Source organism: Anser brachyrhynchus, assembly GCF_964034855.1.
Source record: "Anser brachyrhynchus genome assembly, chromosome: 1".
Taxonomy (NCBI): Eukaryota; Metazoa; Chordata; class Aves; order Anseriformes; family Anatidae; genus Anser; species Anser brachyrhynchus.
The window spans coordinates 72,288,430-72,301,848 of record NC_137694.1 but is presented as its reverse complement, the minus strand read 5'-3'; the positions used below and the strand labels follow the sequence as shown (position 1 = coordinate 72,301,848).

At 47.4% G+C, this 13,419-nt stretch overlaps 2 protein-coding genes across 2 annotated transcripts in view; one reads left to right on the top strand and one right to left on the bottom strand.

Moving 5' to 3' along the window:
- Positions 1–6,472: 6,472 nt before the first annotated feature.
- On the bottom strand, positions 6,473–13,403 carry LOC308187624 (polycystin family receptor for egg jelly-like; the record flags this gene model as incomplete). Its single annotated transcript, XM_080575779.1, has 1 exon — positions 6,473–13,403. The coding sequence occupies one exon, from the start codon at positions 13,401–13,403 to the stop codon at positions 6,537–6,539; it is 6,867 nt and encodes a 2,288-aa protein (XP_080431905.1). The 3' UTR covers positions 6,473–6,536.
- The window catches only part of LOC308187620 (tetratricopeptide repeat protein 38-like), a gene marked incomplete at its 5' end in the record, with an annotated part of 22,202 nt that continues 22,184 nt past the window's right edge, over positions 13,402–13,419 (top strand). The window contains one exon of the mRNA XM_080575766.1: positions 13,402–13,407. Coding sequence (XP_080431892.1) covers positions 13,402–13,407 — 6 coding nt within the window. The remainder of the gene's footprint in view (positions 13,408–13,419) is intronic.

Here is a 13,419-nt window from a genome sequence, read left to right as displayed (position 1 = left end):
CTGAACCTGACCCTGACCCTGACCCTAACCCTAACTCTAACCCTAGCCCTAACCCTAGCCCTAACCCTAACCCTAAACCTACCCCCTTCATGCTGCCTTGGCTTCCGTCTGTACTATCAAGACCAGCCTTCAGGAATGCCAGGTCACAGAGACCAGGGGAACAGCTGGAGCAAGGAAGATGTACCCTGAGTGGAAGAGGATCAGGTCGGGGAATACTTCAGCAAACTGGACATTCCAAAGTCCGTGGGTCCTGATGCCATGCACCCACAAGTGTGGAGGGAGCTGGCTGCTCTCATTGCAAGGCCACTCACAATAATCTTTGATCGTTCATGGCAGCTGGGGAAGTGCCTGAAGACTAGAGAAAAGCAAATGTCACCCCTATCTTCAAGAAGGTCAGGAAGGACAAGGCAGGGAACTACAGACCTGTCAGCCTAACCTCAAACTTTGGGAAAGAGATAGAGCAACTAACCCAGGAAACTATTTCCAGGCACACGAATGACAAGAAAATCAAGAGTAGTCAGCACGGATGCACCAAGAGGAAGTCAGGCCTGACCAGCTTTATAAACTTATATGGTGAAATGCCTGGTCTGTTGGATGAAGAGAAAGCAGTGGATATATTCTGCATGGATTTCAGCAAGGCCTTTTATGCTGTCTCCTGTAAAACCCTCCTACACAAGCTCCCGATGTTATCAGTCTGATGGGCAGTGAGGTGATTGAAAACTGCCTGGATGGCCAGGCCCAGAGCGGGGTGATCAGTGGCACAAAGTCCAGCTGGAGACCAGTAACTAGCAAGGTACCCCAGGGGTTACTACTGGGCCCAGTCTCGTTTAACATCTTCATTAATGATCTGGATCACGGGGAAGAGGGCGCCCCCAGCAAGTTCGTGGATGACATGGAACTGCTAGGAGTGGCTGATTTACCACGGGGTCATGCTGCCATCTGGAGGAACTTGGATAAGGGATCTGGACAAACGATCTGACAGGAAGTTAATGTTCTCTTGTATTGGCTGCACTACTCATGAAGTTCAACAGGGAGAAGCATGAAGTCCTGCATCTGGGGAGAAACAACCCCATGTACCCCCATATGCTAGGGGCTGCCCAGCTGGAAAGCAGCGTGGCAGAAAAGGACCTGGGCATCCTGGTGGAAACCAAGTAGAATATGAGCAGGCAGTGTGCATTTGTCACAAAGAAGGCCAGTGGTATCCTGGGCTACACTAGGTTAAGTATTACCAGCAGGTCGAGGGAGGTGATCCTTCCCCTCTGCTCAGCGCTGGTGAGGCCACACCTAGAGCACTATGTCCAGCTCTGGGCCCCTCACTAAAAGAGACGTGGATATACAGGAGCAAGTCCAACAAAGGGACCTGAGGCTGATGAAGGGACTAGAGCACCTCTCCTGTGAAGAGAGGCTGAGAGGGCCGGGACTCTGCAGAGTCTCAGAGGGAACTCATCAATGTCTATGAATACCTGAAGGGAGGGTGCAAAGAAGATGGAGTCAGGCTCTTCTCAGTAGTGCCCAGTGCCAGGGGACAAGAGTCAGTGCGCACAAACTGGCAGACAGGAGGTTCCCTCTGAATATCAGGAACCCTTCCGTGCTGTGCAGGTGACAGAGCACTGGCACAAGTAGCCCAGAGAGGTTGTGTAGTCTCCTCATTAGAGATCACCAAAACCACCATGGCGTGGTCCAGGAAAACCTGCTCTAGGTGAACCTGGTTGAGAAACAGGTCCCTTCAAGGCTCAGCCTTTCTGCTGTTCTGTAAGTATGCTACCAAGGACGGTGGTGGAACATCTGCTGGTGGGCAGCTTTCCTGCCTGCCCCAGCACACCAGGGCCAAGGCAGCCCAGGAGCGGGCAGCTGCTGCCCAAGGGACATGGATGGCAACTGTACCAGGCCCCCTTGCCAGCTGTGCCGGGGAGGAGGGGGACAGGTCCTGGTCTCCATGGAGCACGTTCTGATCTCTAAGGACACCAACTAACAGCTGGGACTCCTTGGCTGGTTCCCACTTGCAGGCAGCACTGCAATGCCAGTGCTCCCTCTTGGTCTTCAGGTCATTACTGACATGTCTCTGCACACTTTTCTGCTTCTTTTGCTGCTCGGCTTGTTCCATCAAGCCCTGCGATCCTCCTCTCCCCACCTGCAGCCACCACCCCTGCTACTCACCTGCCTGGGCCCTCATGGACACGTCTCTCAATGACGCAACACCCACGACTGCATCTCATGCCTGGGGAGCAGCACCGTGACGCTGCGCTACCAGCCAGAGAAGAAAGAGATGCAGCCACCAACCCCACCACGCTGCCTCTGGTACCCGAACTCAGCCTGGGTGAAGAACACCTCTCACTGAGCAGGGCAGGCCATGCTGCAGACAGGCCTCCCACCACAGAAACATAGAATCACAGAATCATCTAGGCTGGAAGAGACCTCCAAGATGATCTAGTCCCACCTCTGACCTAACACTAACAAGTCCTCCACTAAACCATATCACTAAGCTCTACATCTAAACGTCCTTTAAAGACCTCCAGGGATGGTGACTCAACCACTTCCCTGGGCAGCCTATTCCAATGCCTAACAACCCTTTCAGTAAAGAAGTACTTCCTAATATCCAACCTAAACCTCCCCTTGCACAACTTTGCTCATTCCCCCTTGTCCTGTCACCAGGCACGTGGGAGAACAGACCAACCCCCACCTCACTACAGCCTCCTTTAAGGTACCTGTAGAGTGCGATAAGGTCGCCCCTGAGCCTCCTCTTCTCCAGGCTGAACAACCCCAGCTCCCTCAGCTGCTCCTCTTAAGACTTGTTCTCCAGACCCCTCACCAGCTTCGTTGCCCTTCTCTGGACTCGTTCGAGCACTTCGATGTCCTTCTTGTAGTGAGGGGCCCAAAACTGAACACAGTACTCGAGGTGCAACCACGAAGTGCTCCTCTTCCCTGGAGAACTGATCTACAGGCAAATATCACCAAAGGCATATCCTGGACTAATGCAGGTTTTAACATCAAGGCTCCTTACGTTATCTGTCTCCCAGAGTCACTGCTGAAACCTGCAGCTCAAGGAACTGGTGCCAACAGTCAGACCATCTCCATTGTCTTGCTGACGCCCTACCTTGCAAGGTATCCAACCACGGGGCTGGTGAGCGTCAACATTTTCAGTGACCAGTGCTTGTTTCTGGGTGGAGTTCAAAATCAGTGGAGGGAAGACCTGTGCAGGCTTGGCCACTGGCAGAGGGTACACTGCATCTGCAAGATGAAGCAGAGTCACAGAAGCCTGTCAGTCCATGTGGCCTCAAATACATCCACATTTGACATCAGTTTCCTGGCAGCCAAAGTAATAGTTACTCCCAACACGGTGGACCTGGAGAAAACGCTCATAGCAGACATCCCTAAAAATCCTGTGACACTTTTAACGGTGCTCTTCATTTTTGCAGTCTACTTGTTCTTGTCTGTCTGGGCCATGCAAAAAGACAGGGCTGACAGGGCCAGCAAAGACAAGATTATAGTTCTGCCTGACAACGACCCCTCGGACAAAGAGAGCTTTTTGGTCACCTTATACACAGGCAGTCGCTGGGGAGCTGGAACCAAAGCTGACGTTTTTCTCCAGCTTATCGGTCAGAACGGCACAAGCGATGTCCACTGCTTACAGCACCCACAGGTTCCTTCTTTCCGTCAAGGAAGCACTGACTGCTTTCTCTTGACTACCGGGGAACGCTTAGGAGACATCTGTGCCTTCAGGGTCTGGCACAATAACAGAGGCCCATCTCCTGGATGGTTCTTAAGCAGAGCCAAAGTTGAAAACACGTCCACTCGGAAGACCTGGTTCTTTATGTGCAGGAAGTGGCTTTCTCTCGACAAGGGAGATGGCTTACTGGAAAGGACATTTTTTGTCACAAGCCCCAGAGACCCCCTACCCAGAAAGGACTGCTTTTTGATCCATCTTTCCAATCATCTGAGAGAGGGCCATGTGCGGATCTCAATATTTGCTCACTTTCCCACTGGCATTTTCACCAGGCTCCAAAGGTTATCTTGTTGGGTAGCAATGTTATTACTGAAATTACTCTTTAACATCATGTTCTTCAAAGTGGCCAAGAATGAACAATCTCCAATGCACTTGAGGTACCTGAGATCCATTATAAAAGGAACTTATAAAAGGAATTTTTGGTGACCTGGCATCTGGAAAAGATTATCGTTGCCCTATTTAAACTTTCCCAGAGGGAACCTTCTCCTCGTGCCTTGGCCCAGAAGGACTCTGCAGAAGAAGGGGGCAACTTTCTGAAAGGAAGCAAGCCAGTAGGCCTCACCTCCAGGCTCTTTCACAAGAGACCACACTTAGATCTTGGTTGGCAGTGAGTCTACCTCTCGTGGGCATTAGTTCTAGCCATAATTGGGGTATCATCATTTTTCATTGTCCTATACGGTTTGTCTTACGGCTACCAGACATCAATCGAGTGGCTGTTTGGATCAGCAACCTCCTTTTTCAAGAGTGTTCTTCTTTCATATCCTAAAACCTTTTCTGTCTCAGCTATGAGAGCGATTCATCCAAAATGTTGTCCAAAATGCTGTGAAAACATTACGTGGTTAAGTCAGAAAAATTATTCCAAGATTAAGCTGGGTAAGGAAATGCTGAATGTAGATGAGATGAGGGAGAAGCACGTTAGGCTTGCCCAAATCTGAGACATCAAGCAGCGTAAGCCTTGAGAAGCTGGTGAAATTGCAAAGATGCTGGGAAGAGCAAAAATGAAAGTCAGGGCTTTTGTTTTCAAACAAATTTCATCAGCCACCTTGTCTTTTTAGCTCTGCTATTAATTTTTGCCTGTTCCACTGAGAAAACCAACAGTGTTCATTACAACCCACTTATTCAGAACCAGTTCTCTGAACCAGACCTGCCCCTGGCCAGAGCTGATCCAGTGAGCGATGTTGGTTGTGCATCTGTGGGAGCAGATTTAATAAAGGGAAAAAACTGCTGCAAAACAGCAGCTGGGAGGGAGGAGTGAGAAGCAGCTGTGCAGACCCCAAGGTCAGTGCAGAAGGAGGGCAGGATGTGCTTCAGGTGCCAGAGCAGAATTTCTCCTGCAGCCTGTGGAGAGGTCCCTGGTGGAGCAGGCTCTTCCCCTGCAGCCCATGGGTCCCATGGCAGAGCAGATCTACACGCTGCAGCCCATGGAGGAGCCCCCGGTGGAGCAGGTGGATGTGGCCTGGAGGAGGCTGCGGCCCATGGAGACCTTTTCAGTCTCCAAGGTTCAGAAACAATTATTTTATCATCTGCCAAACAGATGATTTTTATGCTTGCGGACCTTGATCCACAAAGTTAGTGAAAGAGATAGACAAGAACAAGCTGCTCAACTCCCCTTTGCCCAAGGCTGGTGCTTATCAGTGATGCTGACAAGTCCGGCTGTTCTCCCCAATCAGGAAGGTGTGTTCACAGACTTTGTGATTTCTCTCACGCGGTCAGCTGCCTCCTTGAAGAAATCAAGGTGGTGCATCGCTGGCCATAGAACAAGCCTGGCTATCTATGCTGTGATCCTTCTGTATTCAAAGTAAACTGTGTGGAAAATTCCCCAGTCTTATGAATAAGAATTTTTTTCTAAGTGTACCAGCAAGGTTCTTTTTGTTTTTTCTGCCTGCATATGGCAAGATCAATTTTCAAAACCACTCGTTTTTGTTTTGTTGTTGTTGTTGTTGTTGTTGTTGTTTTCTTGTTGTTTCGTTTTGTTTTCTCAGTTAAATAATGTACCAATAGTTTGTAAAAACCCAAAGGGTAATACCAAGGAAGCTGCATGAGTAGGTAGTTTTGTCAGTGCTTTTGATGGTAAGCCCACTTTTTCTAACAAAATGCAGGCCTACATTTAGATAATAGTACTAATAAATAAATAATAATATATAGTAAGGAGGAAGCGAGTCTTTGTTATAGGTGGTCCCACAGGGATCAACTGTATCACCAGCAGAGGGTGAAGTGTGTCGTTGCAGTTGCATTTTGTAAAGTATACTTCTGCGGATATAAGGAGCATCTGACTGGTAGTTTTCCACTCCTTTCCTGTGTGTTTTGTTTTTGATGAGAGCAAAGCAAGTTCTCCATCTTGCCTGTAGCAGTTTACCTTGGTTAGTCTTCATCTACAGATTGTAATATACTGACTGGTATGGGGATAGAGTTTTAAAATACACAATTCTACTAAAAGAAAAAAAAAATGAGGCTCTATAAAATGGTATTCTGCAGCCAAATGTTAATGCCCAGAAGTTAGATGTTAACGAAGCCATCTGCCTGCAAATACAAATGCAGCGATATGAATAATTTTAATTGTCAGGTCATACCATGTTAAATTCTCAGCACAATTTCTCTCAGCTGAGAAACTCTAAGCACAATCAGTAGCAAGGGGTTGAATGTTAAAACATACAAAAAAAAGATATGAAAATAAAATAATAATAATAATTTATTATGAAAATAATATTATGAAAATAAAAGTATTTATGAACATTTATTTGAAACATAAGTGTAACAGTAAACATAAGTATTACAGAGTACAGTTGACCTGGAATATGAAATCTTGCATTGTTCATATGACAAGATAAACCATTTTTTTTCCTTTTATTTTTCTGTTCTTGAGGCCTAAATGTTGCTGACATCTCTTCTGAGGCTGGCCATAGAGCACGCTGTGAAAAAGATTGGGTTCACTTGCTTTGGCTGTTCTACAGATCAGATAACACAGTATCTTTCTAAGCATTTGTAATACAAAAGCAACTGCTTGGGCTTCATCAGATGGTTCTTCATATACAGGTTGTTTCATATCTCTGTAGGTAGATATAATAACAGCTTGGAAAAGATTGATAAAAAGACAGATCATCACGAACATGAAAGAGGCTAGGAACAGACCACCCAGCAACCTGTTGGAATAAAAGTCAGTATCTCTGAAAGCTAAAACACTGTAAGAGAATATAGTCTGAGCTGAGCGAATCATACTATTGTAATTGTCATCATGCTGGCCAAACACAAGGTAGCCAAAGGCCATAAATACAAAGAGGTACACCACCAATACAAGAGCCATAGAGAAGATTACAGGAAGAGCTGTCATGATTGATCGCTGTGCCAGGTGCACATCATAAAAGAATTGAGAATATTTTAGAGTTCTCAAAACTACAAGAAATGCCAAGAAGCCCATAGTAATCCTTAAAATCTGATCTAAATGACAAACTGCATGAAAAGGAATGAAATCATTTGGGTGAAGTAAGTAGAACTTCACTATATCAGCTCCCATCTTAAACTTTAGGACCCTTAAAAGAACAAAAAGGAGGAATGTTGATACTAAGCCAAAATTAATTAAGTTAGAAGGGGTTTTAGTATTTTTTTTCCCTCGCACAATGATGTAAAGGCCATCTCCAATGTAAATGAACAGAAAGGCAACAAAAACAACAAAAAGCAGTTGTTGACCTTTTGTTTGCTGATGAAAAATGGGGAGTGCAAAAGAGCGTACTGACAAACTTGGTTTTATGATCCCCAGGTGCGAAAGTTCAAATATGACTGAGATACTGCAGAAGAGCTGCACATCGGAGTTAAATGTAGTTAGTTCAATGATCAGAGCCCACGTATCTTCATCGATCCAATGACTCTTTTGCAGCAAATCCAGCCTTGTTGTTGAATTATGTCTTCCTTCTTCGGGGAAAAAGTAAAAGGTGTAACCTCCGGATTTGTATGTGTGCAAATTGCCAAATGAGTAATAACTCCACGGAGTCCTGTTTGGCTGGTAAGTAAACCCAAGCCGACTGCTGGCATCCTTGGAAACAGACTGGTTGGAAATCTTTGACCAACTGCCAGCATAGTCACCTTTCTCTTCAGTGTCCCTGCCGTATTTGTGAAGACAGTGGCTTTCGCTGATCACAAATTTATTTACAAAGCTGTGAGGATGGAAACATTTTTTCTCAGTCTGTTTAGCCCGTATTTGCCTCATCCTAGGCAAACCAATAATTTTGGACCAGCTCTCAGGAAGGAAGGAAGGCTGAACGTTGTTGTGGATCAAGGGCAAGAAGATATCATCCATCCACGTGTAAATATCTTCTATCTTGTCCACAGAGGAGAGTCTGGGAGAGAACTGGTTCTGAATAAATTGGTTGTAGTGAAAAACGTTGGTGTTCTCACTGGAATAGGCAAAATGTAATACCAGAGCTAAAAAGACAAGGTGGCTAATGAAATCTCGTATGAAAATGAAAGCCTTGGCTTTAATTTTTGCCCTTTTCAGCATCTTTGCAATTTCATCAGCTTCTAAAGGCTTATACTGCTTGGTGCCTCTGATTTGGGCAAGTTTAAAGCGCTTCTCCCTCATCTCATCTTCACTCAGTGTTTCCTTGTCCAGCTTAATCTCAGAATGATTTTCCTGAGTTAACCATGGAATGTTTTCACAGCATTTAGGACGAAGTGTATTCAAAGCTGAGTAACAAACGATTTTTAGGACAGAAAGGAAAAACACATTCTGAATAAAGGAGGCTGCTGATGCCAAAAACCACTCCATTGAAGTCTGGTAGCCGTAAGACAAACCATACAGTACAATGAAAAATGACGATACACCAGTTACAGCTATAACCAATGCCCACGAGAGGTAGACGCACCACCAAGAAAAAACCACCTGTGGTGTCTTGCGAAAGGGCCTGGAGGTGACATTTAGCGGCTTGATTTCTTTCAAAAAGTTGCCCCCTTCTTCTGCAGAGTTTTTATTGAAACTGGAATTGGATGGTGGCCCTCTCTGCAAGGCCTGAGCCTTTGGAGGGGAATTCTTTTTGGCCGTCTGCTCCTCAGCTCCAGTTGCATTTGCATCTCTTTCAGAAACGGGGGAGTTGCTCCAGTTCTGGGGAGCTCGTTGGTTGCTCGTCCTTTGGTGAGGCAGCGGGCCCTGTGCATTGCTGGGACCAGGAAAGTTCTCCAGGGTATTATTATTCCTGGATTGTGCTGAAGTTTCTGAGAGGTACCATTTTTGCAAAGGTTCCTTCCAGTTTTTAAGCCTTCCAGAAAGGAGGGGTGGACTTCTGGTTGGGTCTTTCTGGGAATACTTAAATAAGGCAATGATAACCATCTCCACAGGCATCGTAACCAAAGCACATTCAATTCCTACTATTATCGATCTCAAGTACCTCAAGTGTATTGGAGATTGTTCTTCCTTGTCAGCATTAAAGAACATAATGTTAACGAGCAGCTTTAATAACAACATTGTTAAACATGAAGATAACCTTTGGAGCCTGGTGAAATTGCCATTAAGAACACGGGCAAAAATCGAGAGCCACAGATGGCCCTCTGTCAGACTATGGGAGAGATGGATCAAAAAGTAGTCCTTTCTGGGTAGGAGATCTTTGGGGTTTGTGACAAAAAATGTCCTTTCCAGTAAGCCATCTCCCTTGTCGAGAGAAAGCCACTTCCTGCACATAAAGAACCAGGTCTTCCGAGTGGACGTGTTTTCAACTTTGGCTCTGCTTAAGAACCATCCAGGAGATGGGCCTCTGTTATTGTGCCAGACCCTGAAGGCACAGATGTCTCCTAAGCGTTCCCCGGTAGTCAAGAGAAAGCAGTCAGTGCTTCCTTGACGGAAAGAAGGAACCTGTGGGTGCTGTAAGCAGTGGACATCGCTTGTGCCGTTCTGACCGATAAGCTGGAGAAAAACGTCAGCTTTGGTTCCAGCTCCCCAGCGACTGCCTGTGTATAAGGTGACCAAAAAGCTCTCTTTGTCCGAGGGGTCGTTGTCAGGCAGAACTATAATCTTGTCTTTGCTGGCCCTGTCAGCCCTGTCTTTTTGCATGGCCCAGATGGACAAGAGCAAGTAGACTGCAAGAACGAAGAGCACCGTTAAAAGTGTCACAGGATTTTTAGGGATGTCTGCTATGAGCATTTTCTCCAGGTCCACAGTGTTGGGAGTAACTATTACTTTGGCTGCCAGGAACCTGATGTCAAATGTGGATGTATTTGAGGCCACATGAACTGACAGGCTTCTGTGACTCTGCTTCATCTTGCAGATGCAGTGTACCCTCTGCCAGTCAGTCAAGGGGCCAAGCCTGCACAGGTCTTCCCTCCACTGATTTTGAACTCCACCCAGAAACAAGCACTGGTCACTGAAAATGTTGATGCTCACCAGCCCCGTGGTTGGATACCTTGCAAGGTAGGGCGTCAGCAAGACAATAGAGATGTTCTGACTCTCGGCACTACTTCCTTGAGCTGCAGCTTTCAGCAGTGACTCTGGGAGACAGATAACATAAGGAGCCTTGATGTTACAGTCTGCATTAGCCGTCTTGGTTTTGCTTGCAACCGTCGGCATATCGGGAAAAGAATCAAAAGAGGCTATGGGAAAAGCTTGAGTGATGTTTGTGTTTGTAAACACTACCACCTGGAAGGTCACTTTTAATTTTGTCAGGATTTGGACGTATATAATCTTGGTATTTCTGTTCACTTCAAGACTAAATCCTCCAGTAGTGTAGGTTTCTGTTCTATCAGGTCCCACTGCTAATGGAAAAGTTGATGATTCAGTATCCTTCCTTGCAATAAGAATGTCCGCTTCTTCAGGCAGGATCCCTTGCAGATCTCCATTAGCCTTGGTCTCTGCCATCTTGAAGCCCAAGACGGTTGTTGCAATTTCCGATGTGTAACCTAGCCATGGGAAAGGATTCTCATCAAACTCAAAAACTGCAGTGGAAATGACAGCGTTGCGGGGCAGACTTGAATTCTGTCCTTTTTGCAGTGTTGGATAGAAACAATTCCTGCAGGTTTCTGTGGCTGAGAACACATTGGTGACATTCCAGTTTTCATCCTTCTTCAAAGTGATGTTCCAGTTTTTCGTTTCCATGACAGTGTCTGTCTCTCCGGGGACTTTGCCCTGGAAAACTATCTCTGTTAAGTTTTCCATGATGGAGAAGACTTGCATGACTCCACCAACATTGACATTCCTGCGAGGCAGAAGAGCAGCCCTCAGGATGTTGGACAAGCACCTTAGTATTCCGCTGGTCTGAATTTCTGTTTGTTCAGACCAGTGGCTCTCATTCCTCTGTATTTTCAGCACTCTCGTTACTTCGGTCAGTTTTGTAATGGCAATCTCTTGTGAACGAATGTTCACTTCCTCCGGTTCCTCTGTGACTTGAAAAAGGGAGGCAACTACTTGGTTGATTTCCATCATGCTCTCAACCGAAATATTTAGAGCTGTTTTAATCAGGCTTTCCCGAAACTGAGCCTTGGGTATCTGGATTGTTGGTGCAGCTTTAATATAGTTGAGGACTGAGGCTGCAAGATAAGCCAAATAACCAGCATTAAAATAGTCTCCGGTCTGGAGATAAGCTGTCATGGGTGCGCTTAAACCGCTCACTGAGGCAAGCATTTCATGAAAGATGACAGCTAGTGGTCGACTCTTCACAGGGTTCTCCACTCGGATATATAAGCTCACTTGGGTAAATGCCCCAAGAGAATCACTGACTTGAACATACAGGGTCAAAGTAGACTTCCGAGAGGGCATGCCAACCGGCAGGAAAGATGGAGGAGTTCTAGGCTGATAGCCAATGTACAGAATGGTGCCAAAAGTGTTTTTCTCCACTGAGCTTATTTTGGCGGTCTGGGATACATCAGAAGCTACTATTACTTTATATGTCAGAGGTAAGTTGCTGTCGGAAAATCCATTGCACTGGACAACAAATTTAGTCCGAAAGGCTGTACCCCGGTGTGGGCTGATGCTGCACTTTCCAGCCCTGGGAGGAGAATTCACTCTGAATGCATATCTGTAGAGTGCTGACCCACCGCCCCGAGTGGTCACTTTTAAGAGCAGCGTGTATGACTGATGTGCAGTATTTGTAAAGGTCAGAGCATGTATAGAGAGGTAAGGACCAGACCTGCCCGTTGAAGTCCTGGAAGACCAGTCAAAGCGGATTTCGGTAGAGTTTTCCAAACAAAGGGACCAGAGGTAGACTGGCTGGCTCTTTGTTGGACAGTTTAGGCATTTTCCCAACAATGTAAACCTCTCCGTCGGAATGACAGTGCTGCCACAGTTCTCAAGGCATGCCACGGCCAGAAGAGGAGGGGAGCCAGGCTTCACGTCTACGGTCTGCTTGGCATAGCTCTTTCTACTGTCCTTCTGAATGACCAGAAGGAAGTGGTATGCAGCGTTTCCTGAGAGGAATTCTGGTGGCACTGCTTGAATGGAACCCGTAGGTGTTGGCCATTTCAAGTCCCTCTGGGAGTGATGACATTTCTGTCCTGCGCTAACTTTCATGGTCTCATAGTCCGACACCTTTTTAGTGCAGTACCAAGTAAACATGATTCCCTCGAGCACCTCCTGCGAATCGGGGTCGTAGGACGCGGAGCCATCAAGAGTCCAACGATCCGAGAAACCCACCGTCCGGTACGTGCCTCCAGCGATATTTGCCACTAGATCACTTCTCTCGATCTGAAGGAAAACTCTGTCCGTGCGACTGAAATATCTTTTAGTCCCAAGCACATACACTGTAGCAGTAAAATAAACCTGATACGTGCCGTAATTCAGAGTACAACCGGGGACAGTTAGCTGTACCGTGTCTGCACCGTGCAGGAAGGACACATTTAAAGGTTTGTCCCAGTCTGGATTCGTTTTCATGTCCGGAACAGCATAGAATATCCACTGCGGCTTTATAGACAAGCTGAGGCTGCAGTCTACTAGCACTCTGGCATACAGGTAGAAAGTCATGCCCCTTTTCTGATGTATGACAGACATGTGAAGAGGCTTTTGAATTATGACAGAGTTTAGCTTACAGGCTGCTGCCTGTCGAAGCACCGCCATTTCCATTGTTCTCGGGGTGCTATCACTGACCGCGAGCCTGAAGAGAGCTGGCACGAGTCCCCTCGGGGTGCCGCTCCCTTCTGCCACAAGTCCTGCGTCTTCTTCTGGGTGGAAGGGTGGTGCAGAGCGACGAACCAACCGTGGGGCACCTCCTCTGTGATTGCTGCACATGCCTGTGCTGTTGAGGACAGCACGTCTTGACAGCATCACGACACTGATGTTGCGGTGAAGACACGTGGGTGCCGAGCACAAACTGGACGAGCACTGCACCGTGACGAGGCCAGAGGCTGCGGGCAGAGGAACGTGTCCAGGCCTCGGGAGGCCTGTGTGCAGCGTGACCTGCCCTGCCCAGCCAGAGGTGCTCGTCGCTCGGGCTGAGTTGAGGTACCAGAGGCAGTGTGGTGGGGCTGGCGGCTGCATCCCTCCCTTCTCGGCCTTGGGTCCCGCTCCTGGGGCCGGCTGGTAGCGCAGTGTCACAGTGCCGCTCCCCGGGCATGCAACGCAGCCCTGAGTGTCATGCCCTCGGGAGACGTGTACGTGAGGGCCCGGGCAGGTGAGCAGCAGCGGTGGTGGCTGCAGGCGGGGAGCAGGGGCTAGCAGGGCTTGGAGAAACAAGCCGAGCAGCGGAAGGAGGAGAGCAGGGTGCAGAGGCATGGCGGCAGCGCCCCGA